The sequence below is a fragment of the Corvus hawaiiensis genome, chromosome Z (genome assembly GCF_020740725.1).
Source record: "Corvus hawaiiensis isolate bCorHaw1 chromosome Z, bCorHaw1.pri.cur, whole genome shotgun sequence".
Taxonomy (NCBI): Eukaryota; Metazoa; Chordata; class Aves; order Passeriformes; family Corvidae; genus Corvus; species Corvus hawaiiensis.
Genome location: NC_063255.1, coordinates 43,283,346 through 43,310,211, shown reverse-complemented (window position 1 = coordinate 43,310,211; position 26,866 = coordinate 43,283,346). Strand labels below are relative to the sequence as shown.

The 26,866-nt window shown below is 40.1% G+C and overlaps 1 protein-coding gene across 2 annotated transcripts; it reads right to left on the bottom strand.

Annotated features, from left to right (window-relative positions):
- Nucleotides 1–1,751: 1,751 nt before the first annotated feature.
- PRRC1 (proline rich coiled-coil 1) lies at nucleotides 1,752–25,106 on the bottom strand. 2 transcript variants are annotated; one of them, XM_048292353.1, is made up of 9 exons: nucleotides 25,000–25,106; nucleotides 19,004–19,118; nucleotides 15,705–16,091; nucleotides 14,332–14,489; nucleotides 12,011–12,113; nucleotides 8,835–8,998; nucleotides 7,432–7,535; nucleotides 5,697–5,799; nucleotides 1,752–3,280 (listed from the first exon to the last, which is right to left on the bottom strand). In XM_048292353.1, the coding sequence occupies exons 2-9, from the start codon at nucleotides 19,095–19,097 to the stop codon at nucleotides 3,071–3,073; spliced, it is 1,323 nt and encodes a 440-aa protein (XP_048148310.1). In that variant the 5' UTR covers nucleotides 19,098–19,118; nucleotides 25,000–25,106; the 3' UTR covers nucleotides 1,752–3,070. The 2 variants fall into 2 exon arrangements, with proteins under 2 accessions (XP_048148310.1, XP_048148311.1); XM_048292354.1 differs by lacking the exon at nucleotides 25,000–25,106 and adding an exon at nucleotides 24,774–24,910.
- Between the last annotated feature and the right edge of the window lie 1,760 nt (nucleotides 25,107–26,866).

Sequence of the window (26,866 nt, the reverse complement as noted above, 5' to 3'; positions counted from 1 at the left end):
ACTGACAGTAGCAGACACAAGTTATTCCATATTCCTGACTTCTCAACTACCCTCTACCATCTCCTCCATCCAGGACATTGAATAAAAGACAAGCTCCTGTACCTTTTCCTCCACTAGACATTACTATTTCTCTGGTACTCTCCTGATTGCTTTCACATCCTTCCACACTCTATTCTTTCCTTTGCCCTCTTCTGCTACTCCTCACTATCTTGCCCAAATTGGGCAGGTGTCTAAAAAAGGTGACTGGTATTATTTCTAAAAGCGTTTTGTTAAAGGATAACACTCTGGAAAGTGTATGAGCAGTTACTGAGGCTGCTTTGTTCCTGATTTTGGACCAAGATGTTCCAGCAAACTGTAATTGCTGTTCCATCAGGCCCCTCATGTCCCATCCCTTCTTCACAGACATTTAGGGCCAATCTGGAGAAGGACAGCTGGCTGAAAGCTATCAGACTAATTTCAACAGAAATGTGTGGGGAATTTTATATCCATGGTTTTTCCAACAGAGCCAAGGTGCTCTGAGCAGTGCTGTGATGAAAAACTGAGGCCAGGCACAGAGCAGTATCTTCTCAACAAAAGCAGTAGCAAGCGCAGAGCTAATGAGCTTTTTCCAGCATTTTAAAGAATCTCAGTTTAAGAACCTTATAGATCTTCTTAATGAAATGCAAACTCAAGGAGCTTGGCTGTTTTTTATGTGACACACACTTTAAAAAATGGGAGTATAGTAGTAATACATACTGTAGCTTTCTTGACCTTTTCTGACACTCATATTGGAGCAAACTTAGCCGAAATGGCTTCTGCAGCTGCACCTACAGTGATGTGGCAGTTGAGAACTGTCATTGTCTAACAGAAGTTACATGTCCAAAATGTCTCTGCTTTTCTAAGTTGATCTCAATATAAATTTAACACAGGATGTGGTGTCTTGCCTGTTGACCCTCTTCTATTATTACCCACAACACAACCCTAGAGGTGGTGAAAAGCTGAACTGTTACCATAACTTGGTTCAGAATTCAGCTGTGTAACTCAGACCCTGAGCAAGGCTTCCACTCAGGAAGCAATTTCTGATTTTTTAGGCTCCCAGATCATAGCCCAGACATTTTTCCTTCCCTTGGCCTCTCAGGAAGAAGCTGAGCTCGTGGTGTTCATGTCAGGATGTTTTTTTTCAATACACAAGCAAGTAACAGTCCCCAAAGGGAGAGAACTAATTGTTGGTTACCACGTTGTGACATTTTAATTCTTGTGGGAGCTGTCAAAAATACATCATGAGACCTTCACTGAGTCAGATAAAAACCATTTTACTTGACCACATCATCTTCTTCCACTCTTCTCACCTCTGAAAAAGTGAAGGCCAGGGCCAGGAAAGCGAGAAAGAATAGGGTCATTCCTCTTCAGTTTTAATTTTAAGTCATGCCAGGGCAACTAAACCTACTGATGACTTCATGTCCTCTTCCTTTGCATCACAGAGGATGCTGCAAGCAAGGGATAAGAGAGCAGCATTCAACAAATTATACACTGCAAACTGAAATTACAGTACATGCAAAGATGCCTTTACTGCTCAAGGACAAACAGAAGTGTCTGTATCACCCTTTTGGTTTAACAAAGAAAGAAGCGGTCCCAATGAGGAACCTCAAGACTGAGAGTTGGATTCTGTTTGCTTGTTTAGTATGTGACTAATCTGCAATCTGACCACGTAAATACAATTTCAATAAAGAAATGTTCACCATCTGTATTAAAAAACAAGCCTTTAAAGTAAATGCAATTCTCTAGGGAAAACATTTATTCAACTGCTTTACAGAGTAAGCCAATTAAGGCCAAATATATTACTTGGAAATAGACAGGCTTTCACTAGGTACAAATATGAGCTGGCTTAACAGTATATTGTATACAAAATGTTCTTTGAAAGCATCTAAGAAAGGTAAAGGCGGAGCAATATAAGCTGAAAAACTGGTTCTTTAAGGCAAACAAAAAGTATTTGTTTATTCTTTGTTTCTTAAAAAAGTATTACCAAAATATTTTCTTCACAATTACTTCTGTATTTCTAAATAAAGATTTATGATTGTGTGAGGATGGAGGATATTTATAGCCACAAAAAAAATCAGACACCACTGAAAACTTGTAAGAGAAACAGTGAGCTCATGACATCAAGAAAGCATTTAGACTTAGAAGTGTTCAGAAAACCCAGAACAGCAAAGCAAGTGATACATACATCACCGTTTTCCATAATCAAATTACTGACAACTGTAACTACATAGGAAAAAATTACATAATTACATATATCAGATGGAGTTTGGAAGCACTGGAGTAAATCATGTTATTGAAACTGCGGAGATGATTTCATGTGGCAAGTGCAGTACCTGATCTAAAACCCACTGAAGCAACTTGAAATTTTGTCTGTGGTTCTTCAACTGACCACGAATCTCATTACTCTTATGTAAAAAGCAGAGAGATGCAGCACAGAAAATGAGAAATCAGAATTATTTAGCAACAGCTTCAACTAAGAGGGCATGGATTTGTGCTCTTCTTCAGCAGCTCACTGTTATGTGCTGTAGAGACTACTTGGCATCGCTCCTGAGAACTATATACAGACACCAAACCAATGAGGTGTTAAGTATCCCCTAAACACATGCCCCCAAAAAACACATGTAATACAGAAGGTAGTCTCTCTGGATTGAAATGCATATATAACACACATGTTATGCTGTCAACATGTTTATATTACTAATATAATAGAAATAGCTAAACAAATATCCCCTTTAGAAAGAATACTAACTATCTATCTCAGCAAATGCCTGGTAAAATGTCACATCACAGCACATTCCAGTTCAAAAACTGAAATGCTGCCTGGACCAGTCATAAATACATGTTTGTTTTATGAATCATCCTGGAAATCACACATTAGCTAAAAACTGCAATTGTTCACTTCCACTCCTGGAAATCACCTTCCCTTCTGAAGAAGTAGGAACGGTTTAGAGTTAAAATTACAAATCTGAGTTGCTGACAATTGGAACACGCAGCCTTCACTTCAATCCTAGAACAGACCCCAGCATCGCTTGGTGTGAGGGTGTCACCGCTGTCACACGGTGCTGGGTGGCAGCTGCTGTTTGTACATCCCTGCCAGGGCCTTGGCCGCGCTGTAGATCATCTGCCGGCGCGACATGCCGGTGAACACCGCGTGCCAGTCCGTCCTGTTCACATTCAGCACGCTCTTCTCCAGAACCTCGCCCACGGTCACCAGCAGGCCTGACCACCTCAGGTTGTAGTCCTGAGGGGTGAGACTCTTGGCCTGTGTGGAACAGTTTAAGAAGTGATTACTGAAACTGTTTGGAATTAACAGATTTGCTTCCATTTTCAGCATTAACCAACTTTTGCCAGGGATCATTCTGGTATCAACAGACAAATTAAAGGGTGTGAGAATCAAATTTCAGCCTGCCCCATAATATGCCTAGCCAATTTTTTTGATTTCTATGTATCATGATCCAAGCAACATCTGAAGATTAAAACAGGATACTTAAGAAAATAAAGACATACTGCCATTATTTGGAAGCAGTTTTGTTTTTTCAAACAGCCAATAGAATAAAAATATGTATTTATACAATATCCATTCATCCCCGGCCTGGATTGATCCTGGGGCTGCTCTGATCCAAGGACAGCACCAGCACTTGGCCTTGTTAAACCTCATGAGATGCCCATGGATCCATTTCTCAAGCTTGTCCAGGTCCCTCTGGATGGCCCCGTACCTCAGGGGTGTCACTGCACCCTCAGCTTGGTGTCACCTGCAAACATGCTGAGGGTGCCTTCATCTCTCTGTGTCATTAATGAAGACATTAAATCACACTGGTCCAAATATGGACCCCCTGAGGGACACCACTGGTCACTGATACTCATCAGGACATTGAGCCTTGACCAGGACCATTCAACCAATTCCTTATCCACTGAACAGTCCACCCATAGAATCCATCTCCAATTCAGACTGGGGGACCATGTCCAAGACTTAGATAAATGACATCTGTAGCCCTCCCCTTGTTCTGCAATGGGAACCAGAAGGGGTACAGTGAGAGAAGTATTACTGCGTTTCTCTAGTCTGATGCTCATCCTGGGCGTACCTTCTTCATACAGATTTTAATTTGGGTTAGTTTGTGTCCAGTGCATGTACAGCAGATCAAGTTCATCAGTGTGTTACAGCCTTCCTAAAACTACTGTCTTGCAACAATAATAGCATATATAAGTATTTTAGAATATGCAGAATAGTTTGGGTTGGCAAGAGGCCTTTAAAGATTTTTTCCTGACTTTCTCTGATGTTTTTAGAAAGCATTTTGTAAAATTAGAGAGACAGAGCCATATTTCTCCTTTTGCCACTCATCAGCTTTTCAAAGCTGTAAGAACTCAGGAAAATAAGACTTAAAACCAATCAATCCCACAAATGCTCACTTTATTGAGATAGGTGCTACTGAAAAAAAAAAAAAAAAGTTAGTATTTGTTCTCCCAAAACAACATCTGAGGATCAAACCCCAAACAGTTTTGGTTATAAATTCTTCACAGAAACATTTATTTTAAAATAGTTTTCAGGGCACAGTTAACTAATGCATGACTCTTATCTGCTGTCAGGCAACATGCAGTGACTGGGGTAATTCCCAGTGTGTGCCCAAAGGAAAACAAACCATCTCATGAAAAACTTCTACTGGCGGTATTTCAGAACTGCACACTACTGCAGTTCATTCCATCCTTTCCAATCAGATGAACCATGGCATTTCCAAGATTTAAATCTTTTGATTTCAGATTTGTACATCCTTGTCAGAATAGCACACTTGAAATCAGCCTTGTCTTTTAGGTGGAACTATGTATGTTCTAAGAGGACTTAAGTCCAAGCATTGATCTGGAAAAAAGGAATCATGTTTTTAGGAATGAGTTTTGTTCACAGGAATGAGTTTTCAGAGAGTACAGTATGCTGCCTGCTTGGTTAGTACTTCTTAAATAGGAAAGTAAAACTTGTGCTCCAAAGTGACAGATATTGCAGAATGAGACTCTTGAGTAAGAAATGCTTTGCTATAAATGCCTGAAGGTTCTTACGTAATATGATGCCTTCCTGGTCTTAAAATCAAGAGTCAAACACGGTTAGAAGGGGAAAAAGGGATTTTTACCTTGGTATTTATTTTAAGGATCCTTAGGTGCACACGTCCAGGTCATATGCATCGAGATGCACCCCGCCGAGTCTATCTCTGTCTCTGTGTCCCCCCCCCCAACATCGGGTATAACATTATAGGTTTTACTAATTAGCATATCTATCAAAGATTCCCCAATGAGAGGCTCAAGTGAGCCCCCCTCCCCAAGGAACCTTCCCCTGGATGGTTCTATCTTGGTTTACAGAATGTGTTCTGGAGAGGACCTTGGGGTCTGGGGCACACTGATCCCTAGCTACAAAGCTTCTAAAATGTTTAGTCTCCTAGCTGAACAAACAAGTCCAAGAATGTAGGCAAAAGCACTAAGAATACAGAAGCTGTAAAAGGATATAACGGGTATAAAAGAAAAGGCAAAAAATCTTCATGGCATCAATACATAAACATGATGCAAAAATAGTTTGTACCCTCATTTCATAAATGAAAACATTGGAGTAACTGCCAGTAAGAACTGGTATCGTAAGTAAAATTAAAACTTCAGTCTTATGTCTCAGCTGTTGATTGGCAAGAAAACTGAAAACTCACCTGCTGAACATATTGCAAAGGCACTGGTGTTGCTTGGGTAAATGCTTCCAGGTGAATTCCATGAATTGGATCCTCAATAATCAGACATCCAATGTCAAACCACCTGCAGTGATATGCAAATGGTTTTATTTCTGAGTACTGAGTATCACTCTGTTGGAAACCAACATGCTAAAAGCTGAATTACAAACATTTTACAAGCTTTATTACAGACGTAGTAATAATGTAATAATGAGACTCCTCAAGTCATTGTGGAATTTTTCAAGTGAAATTTACATGCGTCACTTTTCATCCATCTATCTATCTACCTATCTCTTATGATAGTGTATGTGCATGTATGTAAAACACATACAATACACAGAAATACGAATTACATGAAACTTACAAATCAAAGAAACAAAGAAAGCTGGAGGTGGGGGTTGTGTGGGCAAACATAATCCCTTGGCCACAGTTATTCTGCTACAGTTTTTATTCAATCTTTCAAAGAACATTTCTCATTAAAACAACCTTCCCTAACAATTTTAAAAGAATATAATATATTAATCATTCATGTTCAACATTCAGGAGATTTTCTGGCAAGCCTAATGCTGTAACAATCATTTAAATGATATATTCAGAGAAACATTTTTGTCTGGGCCACATAAGCTTCTTGGTAAGAGCTTAGTGGAGCCAGACAGGAAAAAGCACTTCCATCATGTTTGTAGAAAGGAACAGAGTACTGGAATGCTCTCACTTGTTACTAGTGAACACTGCTGAGAAAGCTTCATGATTAAATATAACTTGCTTCCAATTAATAAAGAAGTTACTCATATTTTTCCAGTCTTTTAATATTTGCATTTTTGTACATGTGATGGGCTTTTACATTTTTGACAGATACTCTACTTTTGCTCTATTTTTATGCTTAGTATGTTTAGTACAATTTGAATGAGGAATTTTCTAAAGTAAATAGAAGTAGGAAGAGTTTTAATTTTTGTTTGGTATTTATTTTCATCTAGTTTCATTTGGATGTTCTATTGTCTTTTCATGGAGGAGTAACTATGACATATGTTATTGGTAGTGGTGGGTGGTTACTTGAAACTCCCCTCCTTGCACATGCACAAGTATGGTAAACAACAGAAGAAAGTTATTTAAGTTTGCATTAAGAAGAACACAACATTGTCTTTAATGTTTTGGAAACTAATTATAAAGCTGCTTCAAGAACTGCCTGTCAAACAGCATGTTACAAAATCAGGTTGGAATGTGTTTTAGAAAACCATTTTTATGTCTGTGCAGTGCAAGTTAAAAGCAAGTAAGTATATTATCAGTGAAAAGAAAATAGACAGTACATTATTTGATAAAATCATATTCTAAATGCTAGAGTATCTCCCACTATCCATTCTGATACAATTTCAGACAGACAGAAGAGAGGATACACACAAGAGTGCAAGAACTATTCCAAATTTTACAGCTCCTTAATTTTTTGAGTTTCCTTCACTTCACTGTGTTTTTATATCGTGAATCTATAAAAACCTGACAAGGATATTTTTATATTAAAGTCTCAAGATGCCTGGACAAAAAACTGAACATCACCACCAAAACTGAGCCTGCCAAAATACTTCAGGCAAACCCTCTCCCCTCCCCTCCCCTCCCTTCCCCTCCCCTCCCCTCAAACTGCTACCAGCTCCTTACAGACTTGGGAGTCAACAAGGAATATTCCCAACATGTCCCCACCCTCCTGGAATAAATCCAAGGCTCTCACTTGTCAGGAAGCAGTTCCTCAATGAAGTTTTCCACTGACACAGCAGGCTGCTTCTCATGGATGACTCCCGTGCGGCGCAGGCTGTCTATCCTCTCCTGGGCTCCCTGAGTGGCAACACAAGCTGTTAGGCAAAACTCTGAACCACAGCTTAGTGCAGTGCTTGCAGATTAATCCCAAAAGAACTCTAGGACACACTTTTCAAAATGACTCAATAGGAAAAGAAACCAAAAACCCAAACTTGTGGAAGGCCAGGAATCCCAAACAGTAACAAAACCCATGATAAAGCTAATCAAATATTTTTAGGGTTTTTATTTTCCAAGAAAAATACCCAGGGTCGTACACAAAGAATTCCTAACCTGTAACTGTGACAAGTTTCACTACCAGTTAAAGTATCAGTACATATTTGTGTTACTTGGACCCTTTGTCTTGGCTTTAGAGTCTTTAAGAGCTTTGGACCAACTTTGTAAGAGCAAGGGAAAGAATCCATTTGTTGTGGTACATATCTGACTAACACACAGGAATTATTCCTTGAAAACTGTTATCACTCTGGAGCTGTAATAGAGATATAAAGTATACTGCAGTGGCTAAACAAGTAAAGGAACAGGCACGTTGTTCTGCTTCATCTCAATATAAAATTGCATCACATAATACACTGCTATGAGGACAGGCTTTACTGCTCTGCCACAACACTGAGGGGGAAGGACTTCGTTTTTCATGAATTTTTGCTTACATTTAAGTAAACAGAGTAAGAAATGGCTGTTTTCAGGATTTTCAGTTATTGGCCAGAACTGGTGAAATAACCTTTGCTAACCCTTCCTCTGGGGCAGCACAGCAATTTGCAAGGCTGCACAGTGAATTCTTACTTTTCAAACAGAACACAGATCTGTTCAGGAAGAGCCCTGACAAGAGTTGATCAAATTGTCCTTTATCTACAGAATCAGTGGGGAGAAAAATCAATCTTGAAGAATCTCTTCTAATTTCTAACATTCCCAATATGATGTGCTGATAAGAGACTATTCAAAAATTCCTAATATACTTTGAAACTACAGAAATACCACCATGTATGCAAGATGTGATGGCAACCAATGACAGTATAAGGAAATTGACATAAATGGCTAATACTCTGACATAAAGACTCTCCACTTGCTGTGAATGTGTTTGCAAAAACCCTTAAAAATATTTCAAACAGAGAGCTTTAAACTGATCTAATGATCCAGACTGAGAAACAAACAAACAACAAAGCAAACCCATTTACCCCCAAAATAACAACAACAAACAAAAAATACTCCACTAAAAAACCACCGAAGAAAATGTTCACCTATCCCAGAAACTGACCTTCCCTTTACAGAAAACGAGATCTTTCTGGGTGAATTTCTCTTTGCTACTGTTATATATCAACTTACTTTTAAGCCTGCAGCATAGCCCACAGGCTGAGGTGCAATGTTGGACTGTGCAGCCTCTCCAGTCACAACAGCCATTCCAAAGACTTCTTGAAAAGCATCCCGAATTGCTGCAACTTTCACCTCTTTATTAGAGGTAACAACTATGTCCAGTTCTCCCCCAGTTCCTGCAAAATAGTTTTGTAAAGTAATCAGTAAAAAATACATCCATGCATGTAATTTTCCTTCTTCCCACTGTCGATAGTTCAAACACAGTCTACACCTCAACAATGTTCTCCACCTGCTCTTCTCTTTCTTAGGCACTGGACAGTAGTTCTTCCATGAAGCAGAAGTCACTTAATTTAGGAACTGAAAATCAGATTAATAACTAAGGGATACATGGATGAAAGACAGGCAGCAAGAACCGACCTATTTGCAGGTTCAGTACCTGAAAAAAAATCACACCATTCACTCAAGATGACAATTCACAGAGATTTATGAAAATAACTCAAGACATCCATTTCCAATAACGTTTTGGTGTTCTGGGAAGCAGCAAGGAATATTGGTGTGACACACAAACTCTTATGAATGGGATCAAGAACACTGATGCAGGTCATAAAATCCAGTGAACAGCTGCCACATTACACAAGATTTAAAAGAAGAGGTCTCATTACTTTGTAGTTGTCCTTGGAATGTGAACTTCAGTGTAATTTTATTGGGTTTTTTAGATATTAAATATCTATGGAACCAAAAAGCTTGTACACAGTTCTTGAGTGTTTTCCACAAGTGGTATCTCCATAAAAAAGCAGGAGATTTCACTAAGCCCTCTCAGAATGAAACACAACAATTCACAGATTAAAAGAAATGTAAAACTACTATAAAAAATTCAATGACACCTCACACCTGTCTAACACAGCTGCATCACTTTTATTGTGCAGAAACACATCATAAAACTCATCCCTGCTGTGAGCAACTTTCTCAAGAACAGCTAAATCTTTTCTCAAAACATGGAATATGAATGACATCAGAGAAGGCTGCAATTGACCACATGAGCTTACAGAGTTTGCAGCATTTATCCTGACTCAAGAAAAGTTCCCCCACTGATAATGGTAAGCCCAAAGCTTAAATTTTAAAGAAAAAACCAATTTACTTTTTGGCTTGTATTACTCAGCAGACCTTAGTTATAGGAATCATCTTATTTTTATGAATAAACACCAGATAGGCCAGAACAGTAGTAAAACATACTGGTTTGGGGTTTTAGGGTAATTTTTTATCATTTTATTTATCCATTGCTTTGCTGAATGGAATTAGGTGTACAGATCACTGAACTTTGAGCAATTGCTTTAAACTGTGCAACTACAGGACTAAAAATAATTGAGAGTATCTTTTTTTATTGATTCCTTCTTGATAGATATCAATACAACATAATTAAACAAGTGCTTAAAATTGACTGCAGGCTTTTACTGAAGTTAGCTTTGCCTGAGTGCTCAGGAACAGAAATACTGTTAAAGAGCTTTTAATGAAGCTAAAAACTAATCCATAACATATCTAGTAAATCACTACATAACAACTTTAATGGCAACTGTGCCCCATGTTTGGTTCCAGAATACAGAATATATTTTCTTTTGTATTAAGGGTCATCAAATATCAAAAGCGTATCTTTGTTCATCAGAGATACTACAGAACTGAAATAAAAATATTACATGGGTTAAAAGAAACCCATTTGTGGCAAGATATAGTAATACAGAAACCTAAAATGTAAGAACTAGATGCACCCTGGTAAATTCAGGGGCAGAACTCTTACGTCAAGTTAGGCTCTGACACCTGAATGTGAATGTACCTTGTGTATTATAAACTGAAATGACAGTTCCATATTTAATTTGAGACTCCCTGTTGTCTTTTGTTATAAAAGCACTGTTGTTTATGCTTGTGAGGTGACCATTTCCTGTGCAGACAGAAATTGTCTGTTCCAGGAGCACAGCTCAGATGACATCTTCAAAATGTACCAATGAAAACAGTTCAGTTCTTTTCAAGAAAGAGATTACATAAATATTATTTGCTTAGATGAGGGGGGGAAAAAAATAAATTTCAACCACCTCATCCAGAAGCTTTGGTAATTTCAGGTTTTGGCATGAGGAACATGAAATTCCTTTGGCATTGCAGTAACGGAGGGTGAGCAGAGAGAAGAGGGGCCACTGTTGAGGACATGGTTTTTGCTGATCCCAGAACACATTTCTAGAAGGAAGTACAGGCTCAGTTTACAAACCTCTGCCCCGTTTTCACAACCTGCAACTACAAAAACAATGCAGTGCCTAAATGGCCAAGATGTACACAGATGCTTCCCCTTCAGAACCTTGAGATAACCATTGACTTAAGCTTACTCAACCTAAATCCTACAAGCAAACCATTTTATTAGAATTACTTCCTCCTCCAGATGAAGTTGTTCTGTCAATAAATACTGGGTCAAACTATCCCGGATATTGACAGATCCTGTTTTTAAAAAGGGACAGTCATGACTGCAATAGAAACCTTAAATACACTTTGCCAAATTGTGCATAATCAACATTTACTGTAGCTTTGCACCACATCCTGCTACTGCTTTCAAATACCTTTAGAAGGCATTGCTGGCTGGCATCACTGGTTTTATTCCTACTCTCCCCTCACTAGAGAACTGCTGGGATATCTTCCCTTTAATGTAGGACAATTAACTACTATTCAATAATTAGGTCATCTTCCCCTGTCCTCTGAACTAGTACAAAAGTGCAGCAATGTGGTTAGTTGGGTCACAAAATAGGTCCAGCTGAAAAAAAAAAAAGCTCAGGAAAACAAAATGATAAAAATATAATTTTAATGGTTTCTTCTCAATCTGAGCCATTTCCTGAGCAGCTTTTTTCACAGGCAGAGCAAGGTCAGTACTGGCACACCTAGGAGGGAGAACTACTTATCAGACTGCTAGAAAAAAAATAAACCATGCCAAAAAAAACCAAAACCAAACCACCACCCTGGACAAATGCCTTTTGCTTCCTCACTTTAATCTCAGCTATATTCAATATACAGTGTCCTCCAGTAAAATATAAAATGGAGAGTAACACAAAGCTTTTCTTTCCTATTAATTTTCAAGCTGTAACTGAAATGTTTTTACACTTTAAGTGCCTCTAGCCTTTCCATGCAATACTTGATGGTTTATCATAAACACTTACTGATATATGGAACCATGCCAGGATCCAGCGTTGTGATCATGGTCTCCACTGAATGCTTGGTTTTATCAAGAACAGACTTCACCATGGGATTCTCAGCTACACCCTAAATTTAAGCAAATACATTTCATATTATCCTCTGTTTTGGTTTTTTTTTGCCCTCCTCAAGAAATTCAGAATGTAACAGTTAAAAAAACAAAAAACCAAAAAATTAATACTAAGATGCTCTGTAACATCTGCTGTCCATCATTCAGCACAAACACTGCAGGATATGACTATCAGTGCATGGCTTTTCTCTTACAACCTCAAGTTTAAGTATTACCTTCCTCATTAATGCAGAAAAAGCCCCATCATCTTGCAAAGCCAGGCAGTGCTTCTCCAATTAGCAGCCTGGCTGCCTAACTAACATAAAGTCATTTCACAGATGGTTCCCGAACATTGAGACTGCTTCTACCTGTGGAAGATGGCTGTATGTGTTCCTTTGCCCAGCACAAATAGGATGAAATAATTCATATGTTTATACCAATCAAAAACACGAAGTCATTGCAACAATTATGCAGAAATCAGCCTTGGAACTGCAGTGGGACTGCTCAGGCATCTTTGAAAGATTGAAGGAACTGAAATAGTCCCATTTGATTCCAAACCATTAATATGTCAATTTTAGATTGTCACAGTTTTCAATATTACTGAGCTTGAAGGAAATCTGAAAGAAAGGTGTATGATTTCTTAACAACACCAGAGGAAAAAGTGGCATTTCAAATTACTTCAAGAACAGAAACTAAGGTAACTGGGGCAACTACTGTATAAGCTCTTCAACAGGAAATTCAGGATGCATTTCTGTAAAAATTACCACTGTGTGTCCCAGATTCTGGCTCATCTTTAAAAAGAACAGACTCTGATGTGAGCTTACACACATCAAGAACTTGATGGTTTCAGTATAACTAATGATTCCTCATTCTTTCACTTACAAAATTCTCAAGAAGTGGTTACTGAATACACAGAGCACATGGAATGCTTGATACTTCAACCAAAACCCTTACTACTGGAGTCAGTAATACAGACCTTCTCCATAAACAGAAGCAGGACACCTTTTGGATCCTAGCGGCAAATCTAAAATCTGATTGAGATTGGCTCTTCAACTAATTTGCAAATGAAAGCTCTGGTACTCTTAAAAAGGGCTACAGATCAAGTTAAAAGTAAAATGTTCTCTTGTAAAACACTGCCACCTACTGCAAATATGAGGAATATAACGACTGAAAGGAAAATACTTAAAGGAAGAAGGAAGATGTGTTTTTATGATCATGAGAAGACATTTCTCCCTGAAAACGGTAGCATGACCACTCTGCTCTCACTGTACTGATGGAGAATTAATCTTGTTCTTTACGACTGAATCATTGGAGTAAGGCAGGGCTCAGTCTGCTATGTCACACACAACTTTTTCTCCCAGGCTTTCATGCTTAAAAGGGATTGAAAATCCCTCAAAAATTCTTCAAGCCCACTGGGACAATAAACTTCTTTATTCTTCCTTCACATTCAGTGTGAGATGGGACAGAATGTGGTGCTGCTCTTGAAGACAGCTCAGTGTTCATGTACAGCCCTCAGATCTTTCTGCCACAATCTTCACAATGCTACTTAAATGTGGAATCTCTGGCAGCTCCAGAAAGGTTACAGCCTAATGAAATTCTGCTAGCTGATGTTGCTGCTTATTTCCTGTCTGATTAGATTGCTCATCAAGGAATATCTGTTCTGCACTATACATTCCATGCCTTCTAGCAGAATAATCTTACAAAACACTTTAGACACTTCTTTGTGATTGAAAAAATATGTGATTTGTCTCTCCTTGAAAACAGACAAAATATAACTTGATTGTTATAGAACAAGCATGACCTGCATCCCGCAGGAATCAAACTCAGAAAATTAGGAAGTTATAAACGGGATATGCAAAGCATTCAGGTAAGGTAAATCAGACTGACTCTTTCTGCATACAGTCCTTGTGAAGTAAAAATTACCTTACAGGTCTTAAAGGGGTTCTAAAATTTCATCTGGTTTAAGAATATATACGTATCTAACAGGTTCTGTCACATGTTCCTATTGCAGGACTAAACCTAGAACACCTGCATTTGTGTAGTCTCCTCTCCTCTACGCAGAGAAAAAGTAAAAGCAAAGTTTCAGCAAACATCACTATAAAAAAAGGCCACCTTGCACATGAGACTGGGGAAAAAAAAAAGATTTATAGTAGCATGCATTTAAAGAGTAAGACATGTCTTCCTATAGTCAGTACAAATCGCTAATTCCTCATGAAGGTAACAGACAAACCCCCATACCTTTATAAAGCCCCAGAGTCCTCCAGCAGGTGCTCCACTCTGGACAGTAGATACTCTGGGATCTTCATGCTCCTCAGGAAAAGTGATTGCAGAACCAGTACCAGGAGACAAAGATGATGAGAAAGGTGCCTGTTGAGTAATGGGATCTGCCAAAACACCTGTAAGAGGGAAAAATAGAACACAGGAGTTTAATTTGTTACACTGAAGCAACATGCAATTGTTTAAAAGGAAAACAGCAGGAAGAATGGAGCAATTTCAGGCTAACTCACCTCACTTCTTGAAGGCCCAAGAACAATTCTGCCTGCTAAAGGTTAGCAGACCTAATGAATGCAGCCACATCTACTAACAGAACTGAGGCTGCCTGTACATTATGTACAAAGTCAAACAATGACTGTTTTTCCTTATCATTCTCATTTTTTAAATTGTTCTTTTTATTGTATTTAAAGTTTCGTAGTTAACTCTCAGTAGAGAAAAGAGAGGGATAAGTATTAGTGTCTGAACAAAGATACGGGAATGTTCCCATACAATAGGGAAAGTAAGATGTTTTTTAAACACCAAGTGCTGGAAATTAATAGTAGTAGAAAAAGAAGGAAGCTTTACATATTTCAAAGGGAAAAAAAAAGAAACAGTAGAAAAATAAAATGTGACCCTTTGCCCCATTACATAAAAAAGCCTATTTTAACAGATTTTCCAACACTAGCCTTAATTGAGAGTTGTATTTATTTTACGCTGCAAACTGATAGCTCTTTTTAGACATTTTCCTAATACAGACTACTTAAAAGAGATATCACCAATAATAAGAAAAGCTTGGCCCAACTGCAGCTGAAGAGCCAAGTTTCCATTCCACAAGCTGAAAATGACATCAGTTCAGCAACCACAGCAACTGCCTGCATGGAAGGTATGTATTTTTAGCTATCCCAATGCAATTTCATGGCTGGAAACAAGAAAATAGAAGCTGGTGTCATGTGATGGACAGCTTGTTAGAGACAGATTTTCAGAACAAAAACCTGAAAATTATGAGTTTACAGCCTGTGATTGTCATTCTGGGGAAATATAATGGTTGAAGGTTCTCTGAGCTAAAGAAAAGCTGTTCAGATGGTCTCTGCTCTGCAAGTTAGTAAAAATAAAAGTTCTCAAACAAAGATTTTCCTGTGAACCTGAATGCCACCAGAACTTAAAAGTGGACACTCTGTCCTAGACCATGACTGTATTTTAAGGGCTATTATCCCTTCTTCTAAGTACAACTAAATTAATTATTATTACTTCTTCTGAGTACAACTAATTAAGTAAGTATATCCAGAAGAATAAAGCAGCCACCCAGGAGATACCCCACCCTGTCCCACAAACAGGAAAGCAAATAAACAAAGAGTTACCTGAGACTGGAGGTGCAGAAAATGAAGGCATCAGTGGGCTCTGAGGTGCTCGGCCGGCGTGACCTCTGGTGATATCGTAGGTGGAAGACATGGAAAACCCTGAAATGGGGGGACCAGTGGGAGGTGCAGGAAGACCAGGGCCAGTAGCAGAGCTCAGTGGAGGAGGAGGAGAGAACTGGGACACAGGGGTGCTGAAAGCTGGAGGGGCAGCAGGAGGTGGGACAGGGCTTCGGGGTGGTGCAGTCGTAGAAACGGTTGCAGAAGGCACAAGTGGAAGAGAGGCCGAGGTCATCATGGGAGGAGGAACTGGGGACACTCCAGCTGGCAAGGGTGGTGAGTAGGCAGGAGAAGATGGCATGCTTGGTGTGGCAAGGGGGCTGGACAAAGCTATAAAAATAAGGAGGGAAAAAAAAAAAGGAGAGAAAAAAATTATTCTAGAAGCCTAAATCTCAGAGATTCAGTTATGTAATTGTTCAGATATTTCACAAATAATTTTTGAACCAGTCTGGTTTTTTTTTCCTTTGAGGTGAATTTGAAACTTCTGCTCGAGTTCTCATAGACCACCAATGGCACTCAATCCTTGATGACAATATCCTGTAACACACATCTCCTCTTCTTGCATAACCCTACTTGTCATTAGCTTAAAAAGAAGTCAGCATTTGACTAGAGAGTTTACAGCAGCTGAAACCTGCCTCAGAAATTTCTAGCTAGTTCTGTTCTTCCTGAGTGAGTGCTACATCAACTGATGATGTTGGAAGGGCTCATCTTCAGGAATAAAACACACACTCCTAATGTTTGGGAGGGTGGGCGTTGTTTCAGAGGTGCGGCACTGTAAAACGGACTGAACATAAGGCAGCCCTCTCTTCTCTGGCACTCATCCTCCTGATCCCTCTGCTTTCCCTGTTTCAGTCAAATCCTCAGCTTATCCTTGGATAAGCCAATTTTCCTCTCTATAACCAAGGGAACTAAGTCAAAAAAACAGAAATTGCCATGCTTGGTGGCAGTAACATGTTGGACCAGCTTAAGCATCTCACTGGCCTCAGCCTAAACACCAATCACAGTCAAATGATATACTAATCACACTAATGCCATGGTCTCCAAACTTTGTCACACACACCCATCAGTAAAAAAAATTGAGCATCCATTCCCCCATGTAAATTTATTTATGTATTGTTTACATGCACCACTGTACCAGTGTGTTATGTGTATTACAAAACATACACAACAAAAATTTAAAAGTGATGAGATAGAGATAAATGAAAAAAAAAAAAGAAATTTCTTAAAAGTACGAAACATTTTCTGCTTTCACTAATTGATAATATACTACCAATATATTATAGTACATTAATAATGGTTAACATATAATATAATACAATCATTGATAGTGACTTTTTAGGGTGATCAGTGCAACTGAAGAAACCTCATTTTACATCTTGGTTTTAACACCTCAGGATGCAGGAATTTGAAGGTTTGGTTCTACATTCAGACTGCTCTGATACTTAAGGTTTAAGGGCTGGAAAAGACACCTCACAAAGATCCACATGGAAGAAGTGCCTCGCTGGCTGTGCCTGCTGTACCATGCTATTCATTTTCCACTCCCACCCATAAGTCATGCAAAAGTTTTCTCTGAAGTTTAGCTGGCAAATTTTCATGTTCCCTCATATCCACCAAATGTCCTTGCAAAATGAGTGTGCTGTATATTTGTGTTTTTAACAAGTGTGTTCAAATTCTATAGAAATTGTTTGGAAGATGTTTACACAGGTCAGGAAATTCTCTTTGCAAATTGATGTCTACAGATCTGACAGTTTTTATGCAACACTTGCACTGGTTTTGGCTGCAGGAATGAATAACGATGGTAGTATTTCCAAATATCAGTTTTGGAAATGGTTTCTCAAAAACATTACTTTCTTCCAAAAGTACTTCCTGTATCACTCCTTGTTGAAATGCCACCTTTACCCGGATGGAACAAATTGTGAGTGAGGTTTTGTTTTTTTTTTTTTTTTAATACCTGCTAGATACACTGCTCTTGTCATCACACGAAACATCAGCAAAGCTGTCACAATTAAAAAAAAAAAAAAAAAAAAAAAAGTACATGTCCACATTAAGTTGAACAATTTTTTTACAGACCTTGCCACTGGTGACCAGCAAACCTCTGTGTCATATAAAAAATGAAAAAGATCTTTCATTGCCACATCTCAGTACAAAATACTGTAAAAAAATCTACTATTTAAAGGCCATTTTTATAAAATTAACCTCATTGATAACATCCTGTAGCACTTTATGCACTTCTGGCTCTGGCTGCTGTGCTTGTCTATGAATGAGGTAGTGAATGTATTCCATGTGTGGCAACATCTCTGCAACCCTTCTCCAGAATCCATTTTTATCCTAGATAAAGGAATTGCTCCATCAGAGGTTACACTTCCACAGTTTTAATTTTAAAAATTGCTTTTATTATAGAACTCCTTTAATGTTGTGGGCAGATCTTCTCTGTATATTCCTCTTTTAGCATTTGACAAGACAGACCGCACAAGTCTGACTCAACACCACCACATGTGCCAAAAAGTTCAATACCTGGTCTTCAAATATGGTATCCAGAATCTTGAAAAAATTGGGAGAAGCGCTCTGATTACCATCCAAAGGTGAGATCTTAGAGGATTTTCCAATACCTAAAGGGGCTACAAGAGAGCTGGAGGGACTTTTCACAGGGAATGGCTTTAAACTGGATGGGGGCAGGTTCAGATCAGACACTACGAAGAATTCTTCCCTGGGAGGGTGGGCAGGCCCTGGCACAGGGTGCCCAGAGCAGCTGTGGCTGCCCCTGGATCCCTGGCAGTGCCCAAGGCCAGGCTGGATGGGGCTTGGAGCAGCCTGGGATACTGGAAGGTGTCCCTGCCCACAGCAGGGGGTGGCACAAAATTATCTTTAAGGTCCTTTCCCACCCAAACCATTCTGGGATTCTGTGAGTATTAAAACACAAGGGATTATTCAGGTTTACCACTCTCCCCTAAAGGACTGTAAATCTGTTTTAACTCCCTCCTGTGCTGCCCTATGCACTGTAGTGGATGGTATTATTCCCCTGCATCCTTAAAAAATGAAAGTGCATCCACATCCCTTCCTAAAATAGTTTAAAAAAACAAAAGTTTAAAATATTCTGTGTGATATCAGATGTATTACAAATAAGGAGCACGATTAAGAAACAATTTAAATCTTTCTAATTAGCCTGGAGAAGAGAACTGCAATTATGCTGATTGCAACTGTTTTTGTAGTGCTTCAAAAGACAAGAATAAACGTTTCTGTACCTAATGTGACAGGTGTAGCAGCAGCAGCCACCCCTGCTGTGCTTGGAGGGGGTGTGCCAGGTGGAGTCGTCTCTATCCCACTCTCTTCCATCATTTTCCTTCAACTACAAAAAAGCTGTGAGGGAAAAACAAATATAAAGTGCATCTTGAGAAACAAGGGAAAAGATTTTAAGTGAGCGTGCAAAGGCCACAACAGAGTTATTTACATTCCTCAACAGAGGAGGTAATTCAAATGCCAACTCTAGAAAAAAAAAGAAAGCCACTGACTTATCTCAAGTACAAAATTATCCAGTGAGTCCCTTTTCTCCTGTACCTTCCCTTTACTTTTAGTATGGTGATAATACCTCAAACTCCAAGACTCTTTCTAAAAACCTTACTGTGCCTGCCCAGCTACTGCTTCCAAAATATACTGGTGGTACTCAGAAGAGCAATAAAAGAGAGGTAATTACACATCACAAACCCCATATCCCATTTCAAGAAAAACTTAACTACAGGGTACAATTCTGCTGCATTAGTGAGCTGTGGTAATGCAAACCAGGACCTGTTACTTCTAGCATGAATAAAATTATAATGAAATTAATTTACACCAAGTTTTCCAGTACAGCCAACTCCTGTAAAATCCATACACCACACTTTTCTGGTTATGTTATCAGAAGTGGAAATAATTGAAGACTTTGGCTTTTATTTTGAAGGCCAGAAGAATCTTTTGACATATTTGAATAAACCTTTAAAATACACTACTTCTAAAAAGATAAACCTACATGCTTATTTAACAACCTTAAATTAGTGTAAAAGGGCTTAGAAGAAGAAAAGTGGAAAAATTAAGATTTTCATGGAATCACCAGGTGATTTTCATTCTTTGGTGCAATGGCAGCTTACAAAAAATCCTGCTTCCTCACAAGTCTGGTAAACTACCTGTATCACTCCCTGAGATAGCAGTCCTTAAGGTATGTCTAGTGAAATAAAATTCTTGTATAAAGTAATTATATATATGAAAAATAGATAGGCTCAAACCATTTTCCATCATATCCATTACATCAGTGGCTACTGAGGACTGCCAGCTAATTCTCTTTAAGAATTTACAGAGGAAAAGGCTTAGATAATATGCTGAATAAAAATACATTTATATAAAAAGGAACTCCACTTACAAAAATACAGGGGCTTTCCTTTCTTTAAAAAAAAAAAAAAAAAAGTAAAAATTCCTTATTCCCTCATTGTTGTTTCAAAGGTTAAGGTTGTTCTTAGGTTAAGGTGGAGGAAAAACTAGTATTATTACCAAATTTAAAAATCCAGACAGGATATCAATGTCAGTCTTCACAAGTGCACTAGGAGTTTCAAAAACAAATGAAAGCATCAAAATCACACAGGAGAAACCACAGATCCTCTGACAAATCAGTATGATTTGCATTAAGTGATTCAGGATTAAATGCTTGAGCCCAGCCACGGAAAGCAAGTAAACGTGGCTTATGTGCAGCACTCTTCAAGAAATTCTTATGACAGATGGATTTTGGGTTCTGAGCATCTCTAATTCACTTAAAGGCTTCTCTTCAGATGGGATGAAAGGGTCAGTAACTGCCAGATGGGGAACAGACTGTCCTTGCAAAGTACATCTCATCATCCCTTAGAAAAGAAATGCAGAGTCTTCCATTAAACTTTACTAAGTGCAAGAATTTGCAATATTAAGACTTTTGTCTTTTAATCAATCTACAGGAGTTTACATTCCTCTGCACAGAGATATTTTTTAAGTTATTCTTCCAGTTACGCACTGCAAAGCATGCGAAGATTTTCCATTGTGCAATTAAAGTAATCACTGACCAAAACCTAGAAACATTTTTTCAAGGCTCTTCCTATCTGCTGCTTGATTTCACCTAATGCCATAATTAAAAGCTGCTGAGGGATGCTTACTACTTAAAATAAATTCTGTGGCCATGCAGGATGACTGGTAAAGTTCCACAGAGCAGCTTTTGAAAAACTCTGTTCAAGGATTTTTCAGGGCTTCAGAAACCTGTTACAGTGGTGGTGCTGGGGGGAGGAAGATAGGGCAACCCCTCAAGAGGTCACCTGACATCCAGAAAGTCAGGAATTAGTAGAAATAGAAATAACTCTGTAGCTGTTTTTCTCTATTAACTCAGCAAAAAGAAAGATTAAGAACAAAAACAGTAATCCCAAATGTGCAAAAAATCATGTCAGTTGCTGAAATACGATAAAAATTACGTATGGAACTGACTTAAATGATGTCTTGACTAATATGGAGCCTGCACAAACAACACCTTTCTGTACACTGACTTTTCAACACAATCCAGTTGTGGTTTGCAGGTACTGCATTATGAAAAAAGTAAATAATTTGAAGAAAAAAATTAAGGGTAAAGACAAGGCATGGGAACAGACAAAAGGAAAGCAGAAATTACAATGGGTAACTTGAAGCTAATAGCTCATTGTGTCAAAATAATCCAGCACCTCACGTAATTAAAATGATCCTACAGGATATACATGAACATAAATGGCCTACCCAAAACCAGCTGTGTGTGAGGAATGGGGAAGCATTTGGGTGGAAAAGTTATTACTACAACTCTTCACAATCCAAGCCATAACCACATAATTTACAACAAGGAGCACCGGAAAGCTCAGCCTAACTTCTTAAGGAATTGACTTTTGTGCCTTCTTGCAAACTAGAACATTTTGGCTTACTAAACTGAAGGGGCAAAGGAGAAACCCAGAGATAGGGAAAGAGAAGCACATGCAATTAAGTGAAAATAGTATCCGTACTGCCATCTAGTGATTTGTGAGCAGAAACTGCAAATTCCGTAATGCCACGTTTTGGTAGAAAGAAATCCTGGTTTGTTTTTATATGGAAATAAAAAAGAAGGGGTTTGGAAAAGACAAATACAGAAAAAAACGTATTTCCAGTGATCAGTCCTCCTTAAAACAAACCTTTAGGAAGTAGGAGCACGAATTTTGTTTGGCTTTGATCAATTACTTTGTTAAAAAAAAAGCCCTCTTCATTACAATGAAGACGTTAGAGGGATGATGCTAACCCCTCATATTACACAAAGAAAATACAGTACACGCACAAAGTCTAACTTTAGAATTACTCCTACTGATTCTCACCAGCTGAACTTCATCCATTAACCTAAAGCGAAATCTCAAGCCACCAACCTAATTACCAAACTAGGGAATTAGGTTTGTGTATACTGAATGGAAAACCAGGCTAAAACTCTGACTGAAATTTTTAAATTAGCTTTAGCTCGTGCTAAAAGCAGGAATGAAATAATTTGATTTAGAGACTAAAAGGCTTACCTGGCAAATTATGCATCTTTTCACTTTAGTTTAAGAGAAACTAATTACATTCGTGCTAATATTTTGCAATAATCTTAATGACTTAACCACACTTAAAAAGCATTCTTCAGGTTGTTACTCCAAAATACAGAAATTCACAGCTAATGGTAAGATTACCTACAAATGGAGATAGCGAGTTTCATGTAGATATAAACACATTATTTAGAATCAGCCCTACTTCAGAGTTTATTATAACATGTATTTTCAGTCACCTTTAATTGATCCCTTCTTCTATTTCAGTAGGTGCTCAGGCTAATTTAAAAAAAAGGCAAAACCAAAAACCCCAAACAAACAAAAAACATCAGCCCACAAAAAGAAACCCCAATATATTTAAGTACACTAAGAGGGGGAACTGCTCTCTAAATAGAGCCTAAAATGAAACATAACCGCTAAGCTGGAACACTGAATTGAAATGCCACTGAACTTTTTGACTGTAACCATGTAGGCATAACTTTTAATTAAGCTTTGACAGTGCTGGCTGCAGACACTGCTCATGGCTAAGCACACGCTGACAACTGCCCAGAGTAAGGTGCAGATAACGTCAAACAAAATGACAACACTCCTCCAAAAAAATGAAATGAGAACAGAGATGGACCCTTAGTGTACTTAAAACTTTCATCTGAAAAATCCCTTGCATTGTTTTTTCCCACTTTAGAAAGGAAGAGCACTAAGGGATAAAACTTCCTTCAGTCTCTGGTCTGGAAAATGCAGGCCGGTCCCAAAGGACACACAAAGTCTCAATGAAGCCAAAGAAAGTACACAGACAGATCATCAGTTTAACCACCTCGTGTTGAATAACTTGTTTCAAAGTCCAAAGTCTTCACGAGGGGTGATCAGGAGTGGTAAAAAGCAACAAAAAAAACCCTGTAACAAAACAAAGCAACAAACCAACCCCCCAGAACTCTCCTACACCTGTTTTCTGAGACTTTGGGTTCTTTACTGATGCCATACCTCAAACAATGCACCTGTGTCACCCCTTGACTTGAAACTGAGGTGGCAGGTAACTTTTCCTGATTAAGGCCTTACAGTAGGAAACTGAAGCTAAGTCAACTTTCCTCCCATTCATAATGAAGCTGATTGCACCAGGTAAATAGTACTGTGCACTTGTCATTTTGGGGCTCTGTTTAAGTTGAGCTTCCTCCAAGTTAACATGGGCACTTCAAAAATTTGACATGGCCTAGAAAATCCAAAACAAGTAACTGTGCAATGCGCTAGTTTACATGTTTTCCAGTACATCTTAATACAGAATTTGAGGTATTGAGTTATCAGTAGATAGTGAAAAATATTCAAACTAAAAGAGAATAGGTTTTGGTCAGATATTAGGAAGAAATCCTTGACTGGGAGGGTGGGCAGGCACTGGCACAGGGTGCTCAGAGAAGCTGTGGCTGCCCCTGCATCCCTGGAAGTGCCCAAGGCCAGGTTGAATGGGGCTTGGAACAGCCTGGGATAGTGGAAGGTGTCCCTGCCCATGGCAGGGGGTGGCACTGGATGGGCTTTAAGGTCCCTTCTGACCCAAACCATTCTGTGATTCTATATTCATAGCATTAATAATCAAGCCGTTTCACCAGTGTGCATAAGAACTAACACAGACCAGGACAGCTGGATATACCAGGCATGACAAGCAAGGGCTGTTGGCCTTCTCTTGTCACTCGTGCAGACAGAGTCCACAGACACCATAAACACAGCAAGTTCCATTTCTCCAAAGGCTGCCTGACCTTATCAGAATTACTAGAATTCCGATTAGCTCTTTCTGTCACACATTCTCAGCGCCACTGCCAACCCTCAGGATTTGCAGCAGACCACACCCCCCTCCCTCCTCCCTTTCCTATCAAATATTTCAGTGTCACAAAACGCTCACAGAACCCCGCAGACCAATGACGGCCCCAGTGGGAGAACTACTGATCTCCAACTACGTAACTCCATCCAGCAATGCCATCAAGTAACACAACACCACCAAACAAACAGCCAAACCCGGCCCATCCAACAATTTGCACCCATCATTTCCAGGGTATGGATATCACAGGATGTGATGCAACAGCTCCAGCACTTTCAGAGGTGTTTTCCCGAAAGAAATAATGTGGGGTTTTTTCCTAAGATAATAAAAGCAGATAAATCACACACATTAAGAGCGAATTATGCCTCGGGACACACTATAATAAAGCAGTAAAGCTCCTGAAGCACCACTTCCATCCGGCATTAACAGATTCCCAAGGGTGAGGATGAAACCGCAGGCATTTTACTAGGACCAGCACTCCCATTCCTCGCTGCAGGGCTGGAATTCAGTGCCCCGAGGCTCCGAACAACCTGGCACCCCAACTCTCCACGCAGGAGGAAACCGGGCCGGATGCAGTAGCAGGACGGCACCGGGGACCCAGCGAAGCACCGGGATAAATCCCACCGGGAATTGTGCGCAGTGCTGCTCCCTGACCCTCACCTCACAGCGAGCCTCGGAGCACGGCGCTGGCAGCACACGGAGAGCAGGAGCCGCTGCAGCCCTGCGGGGACGCGCCGGGTCGGAACACGAGGAGAGAGCCCCGCACCTCCCGCAGCAGCTCCGGGCTCCGGCACCGCCCGGCCCAGCCCTCCAGCCGCTCCTCCCCGCCGCCGGGCACGACGGGTCACAACGCGGCGCCTCCTCCCGCCCCCAAAAGCGCACTCACCGAGTCCGATTCCCCCGTCCCGGCCCGTGCCTTCCCGGCCTTTCCCGTCCCAGGGATACAGGAAGGGAGGCCGCGGCCAGCGCCGCCTTGGACTACAACTCCCAGCATCCTCCGCGCCGCCGCCGCACCCTGCCACGTCTCTCACGGCCGGGTCCAACGGCCCCTCGCGCGGGGGGGATCGCACCCCCGTCCTGCGTCCTCAGCTTGGTTCGCTCCTCACGCAGAAATACGCGGCGGTGCGGGCGGGGCGCCGCTAGTGCCACGTTGGCGGCGTGAGGCAACGGTCGGGAGGGCGAATGATGTGATACGTTTAAATCTCGCTGCCTTCACAAGCCGTTAGGCACCTTGTCTCCGTTTCTATTTATGGGCATTTGAATTATGTTTCAGTTGATTTGTGTGCACAGAACCGGCTAGGTTGGAAAATATCTGTGAGGATATTATGGCCAGGCCACGACTGAACACCACTTTGTCACCCAGCCCATGGCACTGAGTGCTACATTCAGTCTTTCCTTAAACCCTTCCTGCAGCAGCGGGTCTACAACCTCTCTGGACAGCTTTTACCAGTGTCTGATCACTTTTTCTGTGAAGAAACTTCCAGACGTTCAGTCTAAACCTCCCCTGGCACAGCTTCAGGCCATTTTCTCTTCTCCTGTCCCTGTTCCCTGGGAGCAGAGCCCGACCCCCCCTGGCTCTCCCCTCCAGTCAGGGAGTTGTGCAGAGCCACAAGGTCCCCCCCTGAGCCTCCTTTGCTCCAGGCTGAGCCCCTTTCCCAGCTCCCTCAGCTGCTCCTGCTGCTTCAGACCCTTCCCTAGCTCTGTTGCCTTCTCTGAACATGCTCAGATTTTTGTCATTAGGGGCCCAGAAGTGGACACAGCACTTGAGGTGTGGCCTCAGCAATGCCCAGCACAGGGAATGGTCACTGCCCTGGTCCTGCTGCCACACCACAGCTGGGACAGCCCAGGGGCCATTGGCCTTCTTGGCCACCTGGGCACCACCAGCACCATTGACATGAACAGCCTCTCCAATGTCCTTCGCTGCCTACAGGGAAGGAAAAAATTACGTGGTTAGTTACATCTTGCAATCTTGACATGCCATCAGGCACCCATTCCAGTTAATACAGGAATTTGAAGTGTATCTCAGTTATGGCCTGAAAAATAAGGCCATGTACTCCCACTGAGTTTATGTATATTATTAAGGAAAACTTAGTAAAGCCAAGTACTTTTAAATTACATTAATTGCAAGAATTCTTTTTTTTTCAGAAAGTTGTTCTTTGTCTTTGTGATTTCTGAATTTCACAATGAAATTTAAAGTTAGAGAAACAAGAATTAAGAGGGAATGTGAGGAACAAAAGCTGAAGCTTTTCTGTGACCTCTGACCTTCCTGAAAGTGTTACTCCAATGACAAAAAAAGGTCCGCAGCCTTAAGAGCACTTTCAACGCTGCTTAGAAAACAGCTGAGTATGTGAGAATCCAAAGCCTGTAATATATCTCTGAAGCTGCGTACGTAGTCTCCAATTTGTTCCTAATTGCTGAGCTAATTGTTGCACAATTTGGGAGGTAAAATGGGTACCTCGATCCGAATCTATGTGGTGGACTATCCTGTAACGGGGGATAATTTGCTCAAAGATCACCTTACTCACTGTCTGGGCTGTAGCATTGACAGTTGGAATAGCTTCCACCCAGTGAGTAAGGTGATCAACGATTACCAATAGGTATTTCCACCTCTGGACAGGAGGCATTTCTGTAAAGTCAATTTGAATGTTTTGGAAAGGCCTGATTGCTAATTCAATTCCTCCGCCAGTGGTCTTTTTCATTACCTTTTTGTTAACTTTTTGACAGATTACACAGTCCCGTGTTATTTGGTTGGC